The sequence below is a fragment of the Jaculus jaculus genome, chromosome X (genome assembly GCF_020740685.1).
Source record: "Jaculus jaculus isolate mJacJac1 chromosome X, mJacJac1.mat.Y.cur, whole genome shotgun sequence".
Lineage (NCBI taxonomy): Eukaryota > Metazoa > Chordata > Mammalia > Rodentia > Dipodidae > Jaculus > Jaculus jaculus.
In genome coordinates, this window is record NC_059125.1 from 126319770 (window position 1) to 126343709 (window position 23940).

At 43.5% G+C, this 23940-nt stretch overlaps 1 protein-coding gene across 6 annotated transcripts in view; it reads left to right on the forward strand.

The window, feature by feature from the left end:
- The window catches only part of Bcorl1 (BCL6 corepressor like 1), an 88566-nt gene that overhangs the window by 4374 nt on the left and 60252 nt on the right, over positions 1-23940 (forward strand). For 5 of the 6 annotated variants that reach the window (XM_045140268.1, XM_045140272.1, XM_045140267.1 and 2 more), the window contains one exon: positions 20371-20500. In XM_045140268.1, the coding sequence (XP_044996203.1) occupies positions 20415-20500 (86 nt within the window). In that variant the 5' untranslated portion in view covers positions 20371-20414. Of the gene's footprint in view, positions 1-756; positions 910-20370; positions 20501-23940 lie in introns of those variants that run through there. The other variant, XM_045140270.1, reaches the window with a different exon arrangement.

Below are 23940 nucleotides of genomic sequence, written 5' to 3' on the forward strand. Positions count from 1 at the left end.
GCACCAGGGCTGGGGATTTCGTGTTATGGAGGTGCCGGAGGAGATTGTTGTAGGGAAAGATGTGATCGAAGGTAAAGGCGGGAGGAAAGCACGCTGCAAACCCGGGAGGCCCAACACCACAGGCTGGTGGGGGTGCCCTTCTAATTCCGCTGGCACCTCCCCCCCTCCCGTAGAAGCACTATGTTTTTGTTTTATTGTTTTGAAATTTTCAATGTTGGCTGATCAAACTGTCGACGTGGTGATACTCATCCGTGGTGTTTCCTAGAGTAGACAGTAAGGACAGGCATTCCTTGGCAAGCATTCCTCTAGCCCAGTGTTCTGGGCTCTTTGCTAGAGTGTGGAAGGGGGCCTGGAACTTCGTGCTGCTAGTGGATATGCTCAAGGCGATTTGGAGGTCGTTCCCTGGACACAGAGGTAGAATACAATTGCAGAGAGCTTTGGGAGACCTCTGGGGGTGGAGTACACTTGTAGGTTTCATGAATTAGTCCCATTACTTCCTTCAACTTAGAAGGCTGTTTCTCAAAATCACCCTGCTTAAATGTGTTATGAGAAAAGGAAGTGAGGGGTGCATTTGGAGTGGCGAGTGGTTTAAGTGATAATAAAATTCCAAGGATGGAAGGGAGCTCTAAAGGTCATCTCGTTCTCTGTTTATATGTCCTGTCCTTGAATGTTGAGATGGAGGGACCTTTCTTATATGGAGACTGTAGGTGGCACAATAGAGGATGTTTGGGCAGTTAGGGTACTCACATTCTATGGTGTTGTCACCAAGTGGTACTTGAAGATGACAGTATATTGGAAAGAAACTTAGAAAATTCCACTGGGAACGAAGATTCCAAGAATCACGCAGAGGCTTCAAACAGAAGTGAAAGGTTGAGGAGGAACCTGTAAAATTTTGATGGAGAAGCCAAGGTAGGAGGGAAGATTGGGAGAGCTGGGAACAGGAGGTTTGGTGAATCTGAAGTTCCATGATAGGGCTTAGGGTTGACCGGGCCATCTTGAGTAGGTCGTGAGGATATTGGTAACATAGGGCAACTGAGGCTTCAACCTTGAGAAGTTCTGGCAGATGAGAGTCACAGGCCTTGGGGCACCGAAGTTTACTAACACGGCTCTAAAAGGGATTTTTTTTTTTTTTTTTTGAGGTGAGATCTCACCCTAGCCCAGGCTGACCTGGAACTCACTCCTCACTCTGTAGGCTAAGGCTGGCCTTGAACTCAAAGCAATCCTCCTACTTCTGCTCTCCCATTTCTGGGATTAAAGGCTTGTGCCACCACGTCTGGCTTGTAAAAGGGATTTTAAACATGGAAGTTAATAGAGAGGTGCTCAGGGAAAGAAGACATACTCAGGTTTGAGTATGGGCTTCTCAAGAGACAGGTGCTGTACAACTGATTTTTATTTATTTATATTTTTTTATTTGAGAACGACAGAGAAAGAGTCAGAGAGAGAGAGAGAATGGGCACAACAGGGCCTCCAGCCACTGCAAACAAACTCCAGGCACGTGTGTCCACTTGTGCATCTGGCTAACGTCGGTCCTGGGGAATCAAGCCTCGAACTGGGGTCCTTAGGCTTCACAGGCAAGCGCTTAACCACTAAGCCATCTCTCCAGCTCAATGTACAACTGATTTTTAAAAGTCTGACCATGTGATCATTTTTTTCAGGAAGAGTTAAGTAGATAGGTGTCTTTTCATTTTGGCTCTGAGAAGAAGAGCATTGGTTACGTTATGGATAGAAGAATGGGAAGGAACGCTGAGGACTGAGTTAAATAGGCCTAGTTCTTTACTGCAAGAAGGAAGGGATGGACAATGATTGGAATAGGGCAGAGGGAAAGCTAAGGCCCTGGTCAGTTCTGTGGTTTGAGTTAGGATTATGCAGAGTGGAGGGAAGCTTCAGAAGAAATGGCTGCAGTGAGGGTCTTCTTGTGGACCTGGCTAGTTTGATTTCCTAGAAAAGGTAGAGGAGGAGGAAGGATCCTTCTCACTGGCTTAGAGGTAGACAAAGGGCTTCTCTGGGGGATCTGTGTTTTCTTCATGATGCAGTTCTGTATAAAGGGAAGAGAATATTGGTTGCAGGTGGTAGATGATTTCATGGCAGGATTAGTCTGGGATATGGATCTTAGGGAAGGGCTTCTTTGAGGGAAACAGAGTCATGGAAGACTTGAACACCAGAAAGAAAGAAAGCCAAAGGAGAACTCAGAAAGAAGGTCAGTTGGGCAGTGACAGGAGTAGGATTGTGACACTGGTTCCATGTTGGGGCCAACTAAGGAAAAAGTAGCTACTTGAAATGTCCAGGAAAGTGTTTTTCAAAGAAAAAGTTTGAAAGCCTGGCATGGTGGTGCATGGCTTTAGTAACAGCACTCGGGAGGCAGAAAGTAGAAGCATCACTAGGAGTTTGAAGCCGCCCTGAGAGTACATAGTGAATTCCAGGTCTGCCTGGCTAGAGCCAGACCCTACCTGGGGGGCGGGGGGAGTTGGAAGAACCCTTGAGGCTCTTTACATTTACATGATGAAGTGCTGAAGTTACTAAAGCTGGAGCAAGAAAGAGGGTCTTGAGTAAAATTAGGGTTGGGGAGAAACTGGCATTTAGGGAGACTTATAAAATATTTACCCACAAAAAATGCAACGTAGGATAGGGGTGTAGCTCACTGGTAGAGTGTTTGACTAGCATGTGTAAGTGCCTGGATTCATTCCTTAGTACCAAAAGTGAAGAAAAATGAGAGGAAAAGAGAGGACTAAAGAACCAAGGGAGAAAGACATTTACTCAGATATTTGGAGCTGGTGTGAGGCATAAAAAGTCATCTTTGCTAGCCACTACTCTGAGAGGGCCCAGGGAGCCAAGGATAGCTGTAGATCCAGGACTTGTAAGTCGTAACTATTAACTAAGAAATCTAGACGAAAGTAAGGATTCTGAATGGCAGAAGGTAGTTACTGTCCCAATTAGAATGGCCTTGGAAGGAGAAAGGGGGAATATACCAGTTTTTCCAAGTAGGAGGGATCCTAGATATAAACAGGTGAACTATGGAAATTCCAAGTTGAGTTTGGGTGGCAAAGTGAACATTAGAGGGGAATGGAGAGAGTGCTAGAAAAATGAGTTGTTGGAGTAAAGGAGATGGAAACAGGGGTGGAGACATTTGAGATTACGTGAGGGAGAAGGAAGCACCTAGATCTTTTGAGTTTTCAGTAAGAAAGGAAATTTCCTATTACTGGTATTGGAAATCAGTCTGAATCTGTGCTCGTCAGAATATTTAGCGTCAGGGCAGCCCAAAAGGGAGGAAATAAGTAACCTACCTTTTTGCCACTAGGATACTAGGGCAGTATTTTATATGGTCTCACATATGAACTAGGTTTTATTCACACCAGTTTGTGAATGGTTATCCGTAAAATCATCTAGAAAACCATCCTGTTAAATTGAACACTTTCCTGCTGTTCATGATTTTAGAACAATCTTTTATGGCGAAAACTTTCTTAGGTGAACATAAAGTTGCATTCTGGTCAAGAGGAGAATATAACTCTATTTCTCTATCCTATCACTGATTTAAATAAGCTGTTGAAGTTTCCTCCCTTTTTTTTTTTTCCCTGAGGTAGAGTCTCACTCTAGCTCAGGCTGATCTGGAATTCACTATGTAATCTCAGGGTGGCCTCAAATTTACAACGATCCTCCTACCACTGCCTCCCAAATGCTGGGATTAAAGGTGTGCGCCACCACGGCCGGCTCCTTTTTTTTTTTTTGGTTTCTCGAGGTAGGGTCTCACTCTAGCCCAGGCTGACCTGGAATTCACTATGGAGTCTCAGGGTGGCCTCGAACTCTGGCGATCCTCCTTACTCTGCCTCCTGAGTGCTGGGATTAAAGGCGTGCGCCACCACGCCCGGCCTTTTTTTTTTTTTTAATTAAGGCAGAAAGAGTTCTCATAAAACATTTTTTTTAAGAGAAAGAGGTTCTTTTTTTAAAAAATTATTTATTTATTTATTTGAGAGAGACAGACACAGAGAGAAAGACAGATAGAGGGAGAGAAAGAGAATGGGCGCGCCAGGGCTTCCAGCCTCTGCAAACGAACTCCAGACGCGTGTGCCCCCTTGTGCATCTGGCTAACGGGGGACCTGGGGAACCGAGCCTCAAACTGGGGTCCTTACACTTCACAGGCAAGCACTTAACCGCTAAGCCATCTCTCCAGCCCAAGAAAGAGGTTCTTTAATAATTTATTTATTTGTTTATTTATTTGAAAGAGAGCGAATGGGTGCTCCAGGGTTTCTAGCCACTGCAAAAGAACTCCAGATGTGTGTGCCCCCCTGGTGCATCTGGCTTACCTGGGTCCTAGAGAATCAAACCTTGGTCCTTTGACTTTGAGACAAATGCCTTAACCACTTAGCCAACCCTCCAGCTGGCATAAGACATTTTAAAGTGGATCATTTGGTCTTTTTTTTTTTGGTGTTTCGAGGCAGGGTCTTATTCTAGCTCAGGCTGACCTGGAATTCACTATGTAGTCTCATGGTGGCCTCAAACTCTTGGTGATCCTCCTACCTCTGCCTCGTGAGTGCTGGGATTAAAGGCGTGCGCCACCACACCCGGCTTTTTGATCTTTTTTTTTTTTTTTAAGCAATTACAGCCTACATGTCAAAGTCATATTTTCCCTGGTCAATGAATTGTGATGAATTTGAGGAACGATGACTTATTATTTGTAAAATGTAGTAATTTTCAGCTTCAGCCATTAGAGTTATACTAGGCAGGATGTGACTTCATTTGGATTTGAAGAGGGCCTCAGGCTAAGGATCTGGATAGACTTGAAGAACTACGGAGCAGCAGAGTACTGTGTTTTGGACTTATTTATTTATTTATTTGCAAGGAGAGAGAGAGGAGAGAAAATAAATGAGAATGAGCATGCCAGGACCTCTAGCTACTGCAAACAAACTCCAGATGCATGTACCACTTAGTGGGTACTGGGGACTCAAACTCAGGTTGTTAGGCTTTGTAGGCAAGTACCTTAACTACTGAGCCATCTCTCCAGCCACTGTTTTGGATTTCTTTACTTATTGTCTGCTAAGAAATACAATTTGGTTACCTCATTACTAAGGTATGCCTGTTAGTACCATTTAAGAATACAGCCAAGGGCTGGAGAGATGGCTTAGTGGTAAAGGAACTTGCCTGCAAAGCCTGTTCGATTCCCCAGTGCCCATATGAGCCAGATGCACAAGGTGGTTCATGTGTCTGGAGTTCATTTGTGGTGGCTAGAGGCCCTGGCATGCCTATTCTCTCTCTCTCTCTGTCTATCTGCTTTCTTTCTCTCAAATAAATAATAAAAAAATATAGTCAAATTCTGTCATAATTGTACATGGGCAGAAGGAGAACAAGTAGATTTTCATTTTTATAAGTTCTTATAAGTTTATAAGTTCTATAGCGCATGACTATAACCCCAGGGGAAAGTGGTTGCACTGAAGACTTGAATCCATGAGATAACTTGGTGTCATCTTATGATGAGGGTTTACTCACTTGACCTAGGTTTTGCCTTACTGAGGTGAGCCTCCTAAATAATCTACTTTGGAGGCATACAACTATGTTAGAGTCATTGCTCTTCAACTTCCTAGCAATGTAGTAAGAAGCAAGTCACTTAACTTTCTTGGACCTCAGTGTTCTCATCTGTACAATGGAGATAATGTCAGTCTCATCGGATGGTGAGAATTAGATAAGGTGAAGTTTATATGAGGCTAATAGGTGCCCAATACATGAGATTTGTTTTTATGATTAGTTTTTTTTTTTTTTTTTTTTTTCGAGGTAGGGTCTCACTCTAGCTCAGGCTGACCTGGAATTCACTCTGTATTCTCAGGGTGGCCTTGAACTCATGGCGATCCTCCTACCTCTGCTTCCCAAGTGCTGGGATTAAAGGCATGTGCCACCATGCCCGGCCTTATGATTAGTTTTTATTGTGCCCTGTGACATTACTTGTGGCATTACATATAGTATGCATGATGGCATAATGAGAATGATCAATGGCTCTTGAGCTGCCACTCTTACATCTGGGTCCTCTGTCCTTTTTCTCCATGTAACTCTTGGATTAGTACACACTTAGCATGGCTTGACTCATCACTTTATCCACCTCTGAAGTGGGCATGATAGCTTCTTAACAGCTGTGTCATAACCGTGCTCAATATTTTAGGACAGAAACTGAAGAGTGTATATCCACTTGAAACTTTAAGGACCATGGGTGACTTAACGCCCCCCCCCCCACACAAACAATTAACTAACATTGCTTTCTGATGATGGCTGGTTGGGCTTCCTAGCTGTCTCTGACATCTGGAAATTCTACAAAGACGTGTAGATATTGCCTAGGATCTGGTATGCTTCTATGACAAAGATGTTCATCTATGATTGAATGGGAAAGAATAAAACTGCGAAAATCTCTGAGTTTCTCAAGCCAAACTTCTGAGTAGAGAAATACCAGTGGCTTGTGAAGTAGATTTCCTCTGCTGCTGGAGTGATCTTTGGCGCCGATGACAAGCCAATTGAAAACAGTAGATTGGTTGACAAATCAACAATTTCTGTTTGACTTTGGAAATACATTATTATTCCCTACCTACCCCTCAGGATATACTTGCCTATTTTTTTTTTTTGAGGTAGGGTCTCACTGTAGTCCAGGCTGACCTGAAATTTGCTACATAGTCTAAGGATGGCCTTGAACTCAAGGCACACCTCCCACTTCTGCCTTCCAAATGCTGGGATTAAAGACGTGTGCCATCATACCTGGCTTTGCTTGCCTATTTTTATCCTGTTTAGGTAAATATTAAAGTTGTTCCCTGAACACACAACTACTGGCAATGGCAGAAGGCATCCCATAAGTTGCCTGTGTTTAAAATTTAGCTGTGGATGAAGCACACTGAAATAGTTGCAAGTTGATTTTATTATTTTGCATGGCCCAATTTTATTTTAGTTCTGTGATTGTCTTTAGGTGGACATAAAAGAAAAAAGAGAAAGTTGATAAGCGAGCTAAGTAGTAAAAGAAATCAATAGATCTGATGCCATTTGGTTGGTTTTGAAATAGGGTCTCATTATGTTGCCCAGTCTAGCCTTGAACTTTTGTAGACTCAGGTGATTCTCTTGCCTCAGTCTCCTGAGTAGCAGGAACTGCAGGCATGTACCACTATGTTAGACTTACCCAAAGTTTTCTATCCAGGATGGTTGGACTTTGTGTGACATAGAGAGGGTTTGGTTTTCCCCAGCCATTTAACAAGATTTGATTTGAGCACATATGTGTACCTTGTATCATGCTGGACAATTTTGGGAGGGGTTAGTAAACCCATACATGAGTAACAGGGTGAGGCAATAATGAGTTTGAAATTCTGTGTAATGAAATATATATAACAGTTGAACCCATACTTGAATCTGATCTGGTATAAGAGAACACCCCAAAATAACCTGATGGGCTGGAGAGATGGCTGAGTGATTAAGACAGTTGCCTGTGAAGGCTAGAGACCCAGGTTCAATTCTCCAAGTCCCACATAAGCTGTACATGATGGCGCAGGCATCTGGAGCTTGTTTGCAGTGGCTAGAGGCCATGGTGCATCCATTCTCTCTCTTTCTCTCCCTCTCTCTGTCTCTAATAAATAGATAAAAATTTTTAAAAATCTGATAACAGTCTGTCCAAATATTTGTGTACATGATCTAGGAAACTTTAAACAGCAACAATAAAAGTTGAATGAAGAAGAATCCACTTTACATGAAAAACCCCATATCATAAATGCAGCATACTAAACTGGAGACCTCAGAGGACAATGTCACAGTCAGGATATAGAAACATCAAAAAGGGATTCACACGTGCAGTAACTTATGTTGGCAGGCTGGGGAGATGGCTCAGTGGTTAAAGGCATTTGCTTACAGTAATGTATGTTGGGAGTGTGAAAGACACCAAGTAATTTTAGCTGCTGAAGACCAAGACTGAAGAAAGCCAATTCTTATTTTTGGTCTTACAGAAATTAGAACCGTTCAAAAAATGACCCTACTAAGGGTGATATTTTGAAGTAGCTTTGCATTTTGCAGGGACTGATTAATTTCACAATGGTCACTGAAGTTTTTAGGTGTTCATGACATCCACAAGTTGTACAGAATCTTGTGCCTAGAGCCTAGGTCTAGGATAAAACTATGATGAGGTATTTTCTTTAAAGGAAGTAAAGCACTTTTTTTTTTTTTTTTTTTTGATTTTCAAGGTAGGGTCTCACTCTAGCCCTGGCTGACCTGGAATTCACTGTGTAGTCACAGGATGGCCTTGAACTCATGGTGATCCTCCTACCTCTGCCTCTCAAGTTCTGGGATTAAAGGTGTGCACCACCATGCCCTGCTACTATTTGAATAATAGAAGGAAAAAAGGTCATGGCAGAGGGCAGATAAGCCAAAACAAGCTTATGGTATCAAAATTTGAGTAAGCCTTGAAAACTTCTATTTTGGCTTACTTCCTCTTCAAAACAGGTTACTTCTGGTCCTCTTAAGTGTTTTTTTGTTAGACTCACCTTTATGTACAGACTAGTATATTATCATTTGGCATAAGCAGTGGTAAATGGACTTAATGGGATGGTCTTGAGGTCACTAAAAACTGGGAACTAAAGTGACATATAAGGTTTCTACCACAGTTTAAGTCCATTCTCTTCCTTGTGCTGCTCAATTAAGCGCTTCTGTTTGATACTGCACCTGCTCGATTGCTAGGTTCTTTTTTTTTTTTTTTTTGAAGTAGGGTCTCACTCTAGCTCATGCTGACCTGGAATTCACTATGTCTTCTCAGGCTGGCCTCGAACTCACAGTGATCCTCCTGCCTCTGCCTCCCAAGTGCTGGGATTAAAGGTGCGCACCACCACGCCCAGCTGCTAGGTTCTTTTTTGAGACAATGTCTCAGGCTTGCTCTGCACTAGTTGTATAGCCCAGGCTGGCCTAGAACTAGTGATCCTCCTGTCTGACCCTTGAGTAACTGAGATTACAGGTGGAAACCACCATACCCAGCGTATTGGATGGTTCTGAATGGATTTTGGAAAAATCCTGAAAAGGTGAGCTTTAGCACTCCTAGTGAGGAGATGTAAAGAGTGTGTATTAATGCTTTTGGGTGTTCCATATTAATGCTCTCAAAAACTCCTGGAAATTTCAAGTGTAGGCCATCTAGTTACTGAGATAAATATCCAGCCTTCCAAGGTGACCACATGGGAGGTAAGTAAATTCATTTGATTGAGTAAACTCCCATGTGTTTTAACAGGCAGGTAACATTCCTTTGTATTCAGTCTTTAAATGCTTATGGAGATTTTGGGGGGGGGATTTTTTTTGAGGTAGGGTTTTGCTCTAGCCAAGGATGGCCTGCAATTTACTATGTAGAATCAGGGTGGTCTTGAGCTCACAGTTATATTCCTACCTTGGCCTCCCATGTGCTGGGATTAAAGGCACATGCCAACATGCTTGAGAGAGAGGATGGTAGTGGGTATGGGTGTGCCAGGGCCTTTAGCCACTGTAAACTAATGCCAGATGCATGTGGCACTTTGTGCATCTGGCTTTATGTAGGTGCTGGGGAATTGAACTCAGGTCATTAGGCTTTGCAGGAAAGTGGCTTAACAGTTGAGCCATTTCTCCAGCCCATGGGCATAGTTTTTAAACATGGAGGTACCCATCGAGTCTGTAAGGATGTCCATGCTAGACCTGTGTGTGGGGAATTCTTTAGCGTTCTTATGAAATGCAAGAATTAATACATCTGAGAGCAGGATGCATTGTCCCTTAGAAGTCTGAACTTTTACAGTAGACACCAAGGGAAATGTTCAGATAGGAATAAAAAAAAAGGGGGGGGGACTAAAACGTGTTAGAATAGATTGAGTCAGACAGACGATTTGGACGAACAGCACAGGGGACCCTTATTTCTCCTTTAAGTCACCAGGTTGCTCATTTCTAGTTGATGTTTTGTGAGTATGGTCATGTAGGGTGGCAGAAGAATCTGCTTTGCATCAAGAGAAACAAGTGTAAAGCGATTGGGACATGTTTATGGGACTCTTGAGTTTCAGGGGATGATAGTTGGTTAATAGCAGGAAAAGTTGCAGGGGTACAGATACGGGGCAGGGTAGTCCAAAGAGAATACCCTTGTATGCTGCTTTTCCCAAAGTGTGACAGTGGAGTGGCCTTTTCTTTATTTCTGTGGGGTTTGCCTCTTCCTTATGAGAGCTTTAACCAGAGCTCTGGGTTTCTATTGGAATAGTAGGTCCCAAAGTTGGTTTTCTTTCCTCGTTAGTCATCACCGACCCAACTTTCCTCCTTAAACTGTCTACTGGCCACGCCTATCCTCTTGAGAACAGATTCAGGGCCAGGCTTCAAGATGAATATTTTCCGGCTCTTTCATTTTTAAAAGTCATAATTGCTTCCAGGTCACCAGGCAACATGAGCCAAAAGGAGTCTGGGAGAGTACTACCAGATTTAGTTTAACTGAGGCCTTCTTAATCTTGGATTTTTAATACACTGTCCGGATGGTAGAGTCCAAACTGGCTGAAGAAATCAGCAGGTTTCATGGTATGTGTAAAGGGTCCTGTTGTGACCTAGACATGGCCAACTTTGTTTAGCATTCAAGAGGTCTTTTGCCACAAAGGTAAAATGATTCTGGAGCACCTGTCAACTAAATGAACACCTTACCATGTTTCAAGGTTATTTTATTTTTTTGAGGTAGGGTGTTGCTTTAGCCAAGGCTGACCTGGAATTCACTATGTAGTCTCAGGTGATCCTCCTACCTCTGCATCCCAAGTGCTGGGATTAAAGGCATGCACCATCACACTCAGCTAAGGTAAATTTTTTTTTAAATTAATTAAGAGAGAGAGGCAGATAGAAAAAGTAAAATGGGCATGCCAGGGCCTCTAGCCACTGTAAATGAATTCCAGACACATGTGCCACCTTGTGCATCTGACTTTTCATGGGTACTGGGGAATTGAACCTGGGTCCTTAGGCTTTGCTAGCGAGCACCTTAACCATTGAGCCAGACCTAAATTAATTTTTTTTGTTTATTTTTATTTATTTATTTGAAAGCAACAGACAGAGAGAAAGAGGCAGATAGAGAGAGGGAGAGAAAATGGGCACACCAGGGCCTCCAGCCACTGTAGATGAACTCCAGACATGTGTGCCCCCTGTGCATCTGGCTAATATGGGTTCTGGGGAATCAAGCCTTGAATTGGGGTCCTTAGGCTTCACAGGTAAACGTTTAGCTGCTAAGCCATCTCTCCAAGTTAAAATTTTTAAAAGCAAGCCAGACATGGTGGCACATACCCTTAATCCTAACACTCAGGAGGCAGAGGGAGGATTGCCATGAGTTCGAGACCATCCTGAGACTATATACTGAATTCCAGGTTAGCCTGGGCTAGAGTGAGACCTTACCTCGAACAAACAACAACAACAAAACATGAAAAGCATCTAAGCTTGGTGTGGTCGTTCATACCAGTAATCATGAGTAAACCTGAGAGCAAAGGCAGGAGGATTATTAACTTTGCAGCCAGCCTGGGCTACACAGTGAGTTCCAGGTCAGCCTGGACTATATACAAAAACCATGTCTCAAAACTCAGCAAACGAATGCAAAAACAATCAAACAAAAACCAGTATCTATTTTAGTATAAAACATTTGTCAGATTCTTGCTCTGTTGCCTCCTTTAATGTCTTCTTCCTCATATGCACAGTGATGACCATGCTTTTTGCTTGTAATTGTTGTGAAATCTGCTTGTTTTGGCATCTTCATTTCCATAGGAAACAACGTTCTGCCCTATCTGTATAATCTTTGCATTTTACTATTGCCTATCCCCTGTTACTGCCTCCTCCAACCCCGACTTGCTATAGAACTTGATATAGTCTGTCTAACCTTTTCTAAAATGTTGGTTTTCAGTGCTTCTCCAGTATTTCAGTTTGACCTATGATGGTGAAATACTTCAGGTTCCCCTATTTCATTTTTCCCTTTTGGTTGTATGCCCTGGGCATCTCTTTTATGCTTTTCACACCTGCTCTTGTCTTCTAGTGCATTTTTTTTTTCTTTTGGATTTTTTATATACATTTATGTGTAGTGTGTGCATGTATGTATGTTTTTATGTTTATTTTTATTTATTTATTTATTTATTTATTTGACAAAGAAAGAGGGAGAGAGAGATTGGGCATGCCAGGGCCTCCAGGCACTGCAAACGAACTCCAGACATGTGCGCCCCTTGTGCGTGTGGCTAACATGGTCCTGGGGAATCAAACCTGGGTCCTTTGGCCTTGCAGGCAAATGCTTTAAACACTAAGCAAGCCCCCATGTATGTTTTTATGTGTGTGTTTGGGTGCATATATGTATGTGTGTTGTACTTGTGTATGTGAAGGCCAGAGGTTGACATTGGGTATCTTCCTCAGTCTCTCCCCACTTTTTTTTTTGTTTTGTTTTGTTTGGTTTTGTTTTACCGAGGTAGGGTCTCACTGTGGCCCAGGCTGAACTGGAATTCACTAGTCTCTGGGTGGCCTGAAACAATCCTCTTACCTCTGCCTCCCAAGTGCTGGGATTAAAGGCGTGTGCTGCCATACCTGGCTCACCTTATTTTTTGAGACAGGATCTTACACTGAACCTAGAGCTTACCAATTTGTCTAGACCACCTATCCAGCAAGCCCTAAGAATCCCCCTGCCTTCATCTCTCTAGCACTTACAAACATAAACATGGGGACTGGAGAGATGGCTTGGTGGTTAAGGCGTTTGACTTGAAAGTGTAAGGACCAAGGTTCAATTCCCCAGTACCCATGTAAGTGAGATGCACAAGGTGGCACATGTGTCTGGAGTTTGTTTGTAATATCTAGTGGCACTGGCATGCCCATTTTCTCTCTGTGACTGCCTCTTTCTTTTTCTCTCTCTTTCTCTGTCAAATAAATGATTTTTTTTAAAGAAATATAAGCATGGGCTGCTGTGTCCAGTTTTTATGTGGATTCTGGAAATCTTCATGCTTGTGTGCCAGGCACTTTACCCATTAAACCATCTCCACAGCCCCCTCTTTTATTATACACCTTCCCTTTTTAGTAGAAGAGTGTATTTTGCTGTTTTGTTTTTTTGGGGCGTGGTTCTTACGCCACCATCTTAACCGGAAGTAGCTTCTCCTTTCCCTCCCCTCCCCCCCAGGTAGGGTTTCACACGTCCTGGGATTAAAGGTGTGTGCCACCACACCCAGCTTTGTATTTTTGTTGTTGTTATTTGAGGTAGGGTCTCACTCTAGCCCAGGCTAACCTGGAATTCACTGTGTAGTCTCAGGATGGCCTTGAACTCATTGTGATCCTCCTACCTCTGCCTCACTTGTTCTGGGATTAAAGGTGTGCGCCACCACACCCAGCTTTGTATTTTTTTCTTTTCTTTCTTTCTTTTTTTTTTCTTTTTTTTTTTTTTTTTGGCTTTTTGAGTAGGGTCTCTAGCCCAGGCTGACGTAGAATTCACTATGTAGTCTCTCACAGTGGCCTCGAACTCATGGCTATACTCCTACCTCTGCCTCCCGAGTGCTAGGATTAAAGGTGTTCGCCACCACGCCCGGCCCTTTTTTTTTTTTCTTTTAAGAATTTGTTTTTATTTATTTATTATTAGAGACACGGGGGGGGGGGGGGGGGGGGAGCGAGAGGAAGAATGGGCATGCCAGGGCCTCTAGCCACTGCAAATGAACTCTAGACACATGCGCCACCATGTGCATATGGCCTACATGGGACCCAGAGAATCGAACCTGGGTCTTTGGGCTTTGCAGGCATGCACCTTAACCGCTAAGCCATCTCAGCAGCAGCATCAGTTTTCTTCTACTATCTGTTCATCTTCAGCTTAGCTGCAGTTTTCACAGGTTAAAGTTACTGCTTTCCTATTAGTCCATTCTCTTTTCCTTTTCCCTGTTCCACAGTATGGTGACTATGGCTGACTGCCTGCTGTCAGCAGCTGGCTTGCTCGACCCATTTCCTGGCCTTTAACCACTGGGCCATCTCATCAGCCCATTTTCTAGGATCTCAGTTATTTCTTGTGCTTATACCTGCATAGGTTTCCTACATGGAAAAGTTTTGCTTATAGCTTTTTCAGCCACGCTTATCACTTTGAGCTTGTGGACATGTGTTCATTTTTAACAAATATGTTGTTATTTATTTGACAGAGAAAGAGGGAGTGGGAGAGAGAAAGAGAATGAGCACACCAAGGCCACCAGCCACTGCAAATGAACTCCAGATGCGTGCACCCCCTTGTGCATCTGGCTAACGTGGTGGACATGTGTTCATCATTCCCTTGAGTTGGGTATGGTCTTTGAAACACTCCCTCCAAAATGGAGAGAGTTCACAGTGGTCTCACTCACTGCTTTCTAGTCAGTGTCCAACTTTTGACTCTTGGGTCATGCATCTAGTCATTTCTTAACAATTACATGGTTGTGGCACCTGGGAAAACCCTTTGAAGTATTTCATATCCTTGTATCTGTACATCCTGGGTCATCTGAGATTACTGGGTTTCTTTCAAGGTCCTTTTAGGAACTTCACCTTCGATGTGATGGAGAAAGGGGGAAGGGAGAGCATAGAGAAAGAACACGAACAAGGGTGCTTGTATTGAAAGCAAGCTGATAGGAAAGTGTATACCAGCTGAAATTACCATGTGTGGTATGTATTGTGTTTGCAAAGTTTCTTTTTGTTTGTTTGTTTCTTTTATCTCAGCTCCTGTGTAAGTCATTTACAGTTGAATAATTGCAAACAAACTTGATTGGACAGGATGTAGCAGAACAAAAACCTTAGGCCTACTGGAGGAGAATGTCTGGAGCTGACACCTAAGAAACCATTTGGACCAAGCTCCTTACTGATACTGGTTTGGGAAACATGGGTGTACATTGACGTCCAGAATTGTTCCTTGTCTATAACACTGTCACCTATTCCCTCACCTTCCTCTCTGGCTTAGCGGACCTTACCTTCACATGTAGACTACTTAAATCAGTGTCCTGCCTGTGTGTCTCCGTTCCCTACCTCAAGTACAAAGGCTACTGTTGATTAGCAACAGTGGGGTTCAGATGGTCAGAGGTGCTATTCTGATAAAATCATGATTAGGAGTTTAAGAGAGAGATTTAAGTGAATCTCCCACCTCTTGGGTTTCTAGAACATATGAGCATCCAGTGTCAGTTTGGCCCTCTAGGTAGTCTTGAAGGTTTGCTTTTTTTTTTTTTTTAAGTTGTTTTTGATAGGCCTAAGTACTCTATCAAGGGGATGTTGGGAATGCCTTTATAATTTCTGCCCTAGACCCTACAAACGACTAATCCTCCCAAAGCAGAGCAAAAATAAACTTGAGGGTAGAAATTCCATGTTCACAGGCATGCTTGCTGTTTACAGATACTTAGGTAGCTACTAAAACTTGTACTTGTGTTCAAATTCAGCTTATGACAAGAATGGGCCCGTCGATTGCTTGAGTCTTGTGATGCTGCCTAAAGAAGAAAGATGAAAAGCACCTGGTGTATCAGCCAACATGCTTAGCTGCTTTTTCCTTCCTTCCTTCTCCCCTCCCTCCCTCCTTCCCCCCATCTCTCTCTCTTGTTTTTTCGAGGTAGGATCTCACTCTAGCCCAGGCTGACCTGGAATTCACCGTGTAGTCTCAGGGTGGCCTCAAACTCATGGTGATCCTCCTACCTCTGCCTCCCGAGTGCAGGGATTAAAGGTGTGTGCCCCACGGCTGGTCACCTTGTTAATTTTTGTTATTCTGAAATTATACTAATCCATATAACTGGCTTGGTAATATTAAAAAGGGAATCTTCAGAAAAAAGTTTAAAAATCATGACTTGCAAAACAGATAAAAATGTACACATGTTCAAGATTTAATTTTTCTTGTTAATCAATGTAGGATCCAGACACGTTGTAGATGGTGCAAAAAAAAAAAGTCAAAAAGCACAAATTTATAGGAAGTAAAGAAATTGGACTGCAAATGGAGGCAAAACTGGTTTTTCCACAGAGAGGGGGAAGGCCAATCCAAACTTTATGGGACAAGCCAGAATTTGCATATCCATCACTTACCTGCAATGTGTAGAGGTGCAAGATAGGTCAAAGATGAACTGTAGTAGAATCAGGCAGTACTGAAAGGTGTGCGCTAGATAATGCCAAGTCTTTCTATAGTAAGCAAGCGTGGTGGACGTATTTTCATTTTGGTTGATTTTGTTTCTTGTGATTTCTGGAGGTCATCACCTCAATTCGCATCCAGAACTCAGTTTCATATAACATGCATTTACTGAGTACTTACTATGTGTAAGGTGTTAGAGAGGTACCAGAGCCAAAAAGGAATGCTTTTCGTTATGCCGAGTAGCTGATCTTCTGGTGGGGGAGATGGACATAGCATAACCCCAGCTAATCACCCAGCAGAGGTGAGGGGGAGCCAGAGAGGGAGGGTTGGACTGATCAGGGGCTGAGGCTTGGGGAGATGACACAATGACATTTAAGGTAGGCATTTAAGGATGCCAGCGACAGGAAGAAGGGACACAGGGGGAGGTCGTTTCAGAGTGAGAGAGCAGCAGAGTCCTGAAACTGGTTGCTCAGGAGCTGAGGGTGACAAAGGTGGCCAACTAGGGCAGGATGTAGCAGAAAAGTTTGAAGATAATTTTTGAGGGCAGGCCCTGAGGGCCCCATAGACCATACTAAGAATGCTGGGTTGATTCTGATGCCTTTGCCCAGGGTGGGGAGGCCTGATCCAAGCTCTGTTTCAGAAGATGAATGAGTTGTAGAATCAAGAAATGTGAGGTTGAGCCGGGCGTGATGGTGCACTCCTTTAATCCCAGCACTCGGGAGTTCAAGGCTATCCTGAGACTACATAGTGAATTCCAGGTCAGCCTGGGCTAGAGTGAAACCCTACCTCGGGGGGGAAAAAAGAAGAAATGTGAGGTTGGAGGAGTAACTAAGAGGCTGGTGTGATATTCCTGGGGTGAAATGATGAGAACCTTTACCAGGGCAATGGCAACAGGGGTAGAAAGAGAAAAGGAGATGGCTTTATCAGGACTTGACTCCTGATTGTATCTGGACAGTAAGGAGTAAAGGTAGTTGGCGAAATTTCCAGATGAGAGGACAAGTAGTGCTATTAACTAAGATAGGAAACATGCTGTGGCCGTGCATGGCAGGTGGGGAGCACTTTATGGGGACAGATAATGAGTCTGGCTTAAGACCCATTGGGTTTGAGAGGCTTGGTGGATATCCAATTAACACTGAGTTGCTGGCAGCTGGGAATTCTGGTCTGGGCCTATGGAAAGAGGTCAGGGCAAGAGACAGACGTAGGAGTTGCTAGTGCACCCAGGGGTGAGTTGAAATTGTGGGAGTTCATAGCTGAGAGAGAAGGAGGGGCAACACTGATATATACAGCAGGGGAGAGAGCCAGAAACAAAAAGGACAAAGGACCCAAAGGGAAGGGGGCCAGACAGAAAGGCAGGAGTGCGACTGCAGCCGAGGCAGTGAGACGAGGAAGGGAAGGAGGAGGAGAGACTGAATGAAGAGGAAACCAAGGGAAATGAGAAAGGTAAGAAGGTGACGGAGAGGCTGAGAAGAGAGAGGTAGGAAGGAATAGTTGGAGAATGAACTGTGCCTAAAGAATTGCCAGAGAAGAGGAGGAGGAGGAGGAAAAATGAGGAGGAAGAGAGAGATTTGTGGAGGAGGAGGAAAACAAGAATGAGATGGCCAGAGAATGAGGGAGGGTGAGAGAGAATGAGAGAAGGGAGAAAGAGTAAGAGAAGGAAGAAGCTAGGCGAGCGCTCATCCCGAGTGAACACCCAGTTTCCTGGGGTGGGTGGCAAAAGGACAGCAGAGAAGAGAGCCGGGAGAGGCCAGGACAGGCAGGAAGGAGGAGTGTGAGGAAAGGGGGTGAGAGCAGCGGACCCCCATGAGTGGCTCGGTGATGAGAATCAGGTGGAAGTCTAAGAAGGGAGTGGGTGGCTGTATCTCTGCTGTGTTCTCTTCGACCCCTTCCTTGGGGCCAGCACACTGGCATCCTGGTTCTTCCTTGATCTTTGTAGGTAGCTTCCTCCTGCTTTTGGAAATGTGCATACATTCTTTCCTCTCCCTGGAATGCTCCCTCTTCCACATATTCTTTTACCTCCTTCACCCTTATTGCAAATCATAGTCCCCTTGATATGTTTTGCTAATTGTTGAATCCCTGCTACCCAGAACAGATATTTGTTGAGTGAATAAGAAAATTATGTTGGACAATCTGTAATATTGACAAAGGATAAATGGAACAAATGTGACTTCTTTGGAACATGGAGAATAGCAGAGCATTTTAACTACTGTAAGGTTCAGTTCAGTTGAACTTTGATGAATAAGGACTTTAGCTAATAGGTTAACTCAAGATTAAGGATCTTTTTTTTTGTCCCCAAGGTAGGGTCTTGCTCTAGCTCAGGCTGACCTGGAATTCACTATGTAGTCTCAGGGTGGCCTCAAACTCACGGTGATCCTCCTACCTCTGCCTCCTGAAGGCTGGGACCAAAGGCGTGCACAATCACGCCCAACTAAAATTAAGGGTTTTAAGATACCCCTTTTAAGCCAGGCGTGGTGGTACACATCTTTAATCCCAGCACTTGGGGAGACAGAGGCAGGAGGATCGCTGAGAATTTGAGGCCATCCTGAGACTACATAGTGAATTCCAGGTCAGCCTGTACCAGAGTGAGACCCTATCTCGAAAAACAAAAACAAACAAACAAACAAAAAGATACCCTTTTTAAATTTTTTATCTTATATTTTGATACTCCTGGTAATTTTTGTTTACTTATTTTTATAATTTTATTATTTATTTATTTGAGAGTGACAGACACAGAAAGAGGCAGATAGCTAGAGAATGGGCGCGCAAGTGCCTCCAGCCGCTGCAAACAAACTCCAGACGCGTGAGCCCCTTTGTGCATCTGGCTAATGTGGGTCCTGGGGAATTGCCTCAAACTGGGGTCCTTAGGCTTCACAGGCAAGCGCTTAACTGCTAAGCCATCTCTCCAGCCCTATTTACATATTTATATGAGAGACAGACAGACAGAGAGTGTGTGTGTGTTTGTGTGTGTGTGTGTGTGTGTGTGTGTGTGTGTGTGTGTGTGTGCGCGCGCGCGCGCCAGAGCCTCTTGCATTGCAAACGAACTCCAGACACATGCACACTGCTTTGTGCATCTAACATTACATGGGTACTGGCAAATTGAACCTGGGTCAGCAAGTTTTGTAAGCAAGAGCCTTTAACTGAGGAGCTATCTCCCCAGCCTGACACCCCTTTTTATTTAGAAGGTTAAACTGACCACAGTGGTTGTTAAGTGCAAGATATTTTTTTTGGCTTGTGAAGGGGGTGTAAGTCATGACAATGACAGAATAATAGGAAGGGACTTGAACAGAAACATGTGGCTCTCCCCCCCCCCCCCCGAGGTAGGATCTCACTCCAGTTCATGTAATCTCAGGGTGGCCTGAAACTTAATGGCGATCTTCCTACCTCTGCCTCCCGAGTGCTGAGATTAAAGGCTTGGTTCACCATGCCTGGCTTTTAAAAAAATAACATTTCATTAATTTATTTGAGAGAGAGAATGGGTGTGCCAGGGCCCCTAGCCACTATAAACAAACTCCAGATGCTTGTGCCACCTTTTGCATCTGGCTTTACGTGGGTGCTGGGGAATCAAACATAGGGTTTTTGGCTTTGCAGGCAAGCTCCTTAACTACTAAGCCGTCTCTCCAGTTTGGTTCCTGATAGAACCTTGTCTCTGTTTGTTTGTGGCCAGAGTACAAGTAATATTGTGCCTGATTTGGGGGAAGCTTTCTGCCACATTATATAGATGTATTATTTTCAACAAGGAAGCTGAATTGATAACTTGAAGAACTTATAAAGAAAATGTGTATCCAGCAGAGGTAGGAGAATCATTGAGTTTGAGGCCAGCCTGGAACTAGAGTGAGACTCTACCTCCAAAAAGAAGAAGAAGAAAATGTGTGCTTCCTCTGGAAAGCTTATATTGGCTGTGCCATCTAGACCCTTCAGTATCTATGAATTAGATGGGAAAAGGAGCCCCCCAGTCTTTCAGTGCACTGGCGTGCTCATATGTGGGTATGGCACTCTTAACTATAGTTGCTTAGTCTAAATATGTGTAGAAAATATACTGTCATCTCATTTGTCTGTGATAGATGAATTTCCTCAAACACTTCAAAGCATATGTGTCTTTGAAGATAATTTACAAATCACTCTAGGGTTATTAACAGTGTCCTCATCTCCATCCTGAAACAGACTCCTGGAAAGCTGCTATGCTTTCTTCCCCGTTTGGACCTTCATTCTTCCATAGCAGGCTTGTGAGAGTGAACACTTTGACATTTTGATGCTACAATTACCTTAATGTAACTGCTCCTGTGTAAAAGGTGGTGAAAGCAGATCTCCCTGTTCTGATTTTGGACTTTTTGCGATTTTATTCCCAGGGGGAGTGGCCACAGCAGGTCCTATCTGGTGGTGAGTGGCTGTCATGATCTCTACAGCACCGCTGTACAGCGGCGTGCACAACTGGACCAGTTCTGACCGGATTCGCATGTGTGGCATCAACGAGGAGAGGTGAGGAGGTCTCCAAGATGGCTTTCCAGCCGCCAGTGAGCTGTGTCTGGTCACAGGGTGGCGCGGGGGGTGGGGGAGAGGAGGTGGGGTCTGAGGATGAGACTCTTGGCTGTTTCCAATTTTCCCAAAATGTGGGACTGACCTGTGCTGCCACGCTGTCCCTGACCCAGTGACCCTTGCCACCTCTTATTTGTATACTGATTAAGAACTGTCAGATTGTGAAGTAAGATGAAGTGTAGGAAATAGCATTTTAAAAACTTTATACATCCGAGTTTGGTATTCAAGGATCCATGTAAATTCTGTTTGCTTCTTGTTCTGGCTTCAAAGAAAGTAGAGCCATCATTTAACTTTATACTAGGAATTGGTTGGGGGTGCTCTGGGAGCCAGTGTTTTCCTGCCTCCCAAAGGTGACAGTAATTGTTAGGGATGGCCATATGAACTATTAAAGAAAGCTGATTGTAGCTTTAAAGAAAATTGAGACTTGGTGACGCCTACATGATCTTTGAGTGTTTTCAGTTTTCTGATCACCAAAATATTTGGTTGACCAAGGTAGATAGGTTGATCTTTTCCCAATCATGCTATGTGTGGTGGTTATGGTGGCTCTCCCATCTTTTTTTTTTTTTTTTTGACTTTGAACTTAAAAAAAAAACTTTATTGACAACTTCCATAATTATAGACAATAAACCATGATTTTTCCCCTCTCTCACTTTCCCCTTCACAAATCAGCCATTCATTGTATCTCCTCCCCTCTCAATTAGTCTCTCTTATTTTTATTTTTAAATATATTTTATTTTTCTTAATTTAAGGGAGAGAGAGAATGAGAATGAATGAGCATGCCAGGGCCTCCAGCCACTACAAACTCCAGATGCATGTTTCCCCTTGTCTACCTGGCTTATGTGGGTCCTGGGGAATTGAACCTGAGTCCTTTGGCTTTGCAGGCAAGTGCCTTAACCACTAAGCCATTTCTCCAGCCCCCATCCCCCTCCTTTTTTTTTGAGGTAGGGTTTCACTCTAGCTCAGGCTGACCTGGAGTTCACTATGTAGTCTCAGGGTGGCCTCAAACTCATGGTGATTCTCCTACCTCTGCCTCCCGAGTGCTGGGGTGAAGGGTGTGTGCCATCACAGCTGGCTCTCTCTCTCTTGTTTTGATATCATCTTTTCCTCCTGTCATGAGGGTCTTGTATAGGTAATGCCAGGCACTATGAGATCATGGCTATCCAACTTCCATTCTTTTTTTTTTAATTTTTATTAACATTTTCCATGATTATAAAGTATATCCCATGGTAATTCCCTCCCTCCCAACTTCCATTCTTTCTACCACTTCTTCTGCAGTGGACCCTGGGTGGCTCTCCCATTTTAAAGGAAGACATGGTTCTTCAGGTGCTTTCTGGTACTCTGCTGGTGTTGGAATCCATTGATTACTTAAATTCAGGTTCATGGTATAAATCACCTTGAAATCAAAGGACTTTCCTTGATGTTTAAACTCTGGAGTCTCGGGTAAATCTAAGAAGTAGGTGTGTGTTGGAAGAGGGAATATTAATCATTTTGAAGGAAAAAGGAATGAATATCTATGTTTTTTTAATTAAAATTTAAATCTATTTATTTGCAGGGCAAGGGAGAGAGGGAGAGGAAGAGAGAGAGACAAAGACAAAGTAGGAGAACACACCAGGGCCCCTTGCCACTGCAAATGAACTCCAGATGCATGTACCACTTTGTGCATTTGGCTTTATGTGGGTGCTGGGGAATTGAATCCGGGCTATCAGGCTTTACCAGCAAGTGCCTTTAACTGCTGAGCTATCTCTCCAGGCTCCCAAAATTTGTTTATAATTTAGTATCTATTTGTGTGGGTGCAGGCATACATGTGCCATGGTGCATGACATATGTGTGAAGATGAGAAGACAAGTTTTGGGTCAGTTCTCACTTGCTTTCCACCTTGCTCCGGTTGTTCCTGGCTCCATCTGTGAGCTTTCGGGAATTCGCCTGTGTCCATCTCCCTTCGCACGGCAGATGCACTAGGGTTATAGAAGCCCACCACTTCTCGCTTTTATGTGGAATTTGGAGGTGTGAACTCAGGTCCTCAGAGTTGTACAGCCATCTCCCCAGCCCTGTCTCTGCTTTTTAAAAATTTATATTTTATTTATTTATTTGAGAGAGAGAGAAGACGAGGCAGATAGAGAAAAAGAGATAGTGGGAACAAACTCCAGACACATACGCCCCTTGTGCATCTGTCTTACGCGGGTCCTGGGGAATCGAATCAGGATCCTTAGGCTTCGCAGTCAAACACCTTAACCGCTAAGCCATTTCCCCAGCCCCTGTCTCTCTTCTTATATACTGTTCTTTTTGGTGGTGCTGTGGATAGAACCCTGGAACGTAGGCATGTTACTCATGTGGTGCTCTACCACTGATCTACACCCTCAGCTTTTTGTTCTAACTGGAGAAACTTTTTGTTGTTGTTGTTCCTAATTGAAGAAGTATTACTTCTCTGAGATGAAATTTAGGAAAGTGGAATTTTTTATTTTCTTAAGAAGTTGCCTGTAGTTAAAAAAAAAAAAAAGAAAAAAAAAACAACTTAGAAGTGGACTTGCAAAGAATTTAACTTTAGAATGTAAAAGTCCAGAAAATAAGATGGAATTCCTCTGGGAGGTGGCAGAAGAAAAGCAACTCCCCTTTGTCTATGAGGTATGTCCTTAGATAGTTCTGAGTGCTAATCTGTGGAAAGGCAGGGTGGTGGTAGTGACTTGTGTGAGTATGCACTGGCAGACGGTATTGGTCTAGATATAAGTGTTGAGATTGTGATGTAGAGATATGAACCAGATCCTTCAGGACGCCCCACATGCTTGCTCACAACTATAATCTCTGCCTTCAGGAGGCTGAGGCCGAATGACCGAGGGTTTAGCTGGGCATGGTGGCACACACCTTTAATCCCAGAACTGGGGAGGCAGAGGTAAGAGGATTGCGAGGATTGCGTGAGTTCGAGGCCATCCTGAGACTACATAGTGAATTTCAGGTCAGCCTGAGCTAGATCAAGACCCTACCTCAAAAAACAAAACAATAAAAAAAAGAAAGACTGAGGATTTGAGGCCAGCCTGGGCCACTTAATGAAACTGTCTCAAGAAAACAAAACTGTTTTTATGCTAACCTAAGAAATTAGCAAAACAAAAAGAATTGGACAAGTTACCTTGTCTCACTGTCTGTGCTACATTCTTGCCAAGAAAAGAATAGGAAGTACAGTTGAAATCCAATTTGCCCTCTTTAGGGACCTTTCTTGGGATACTAAGTTACCAAATATGCCTCGTGGTTCAAATGACCTTTTGAACATTGTCAGTTCTGATCTCATCTATACATTGTTGCCTTCTTACCACAGCTGAGGCTATGCTATAGCTGACTTCAAAACGTGATCTTATCTTGTGTCCTTTTTTTTTTTTTTTTTTAAGAATGGA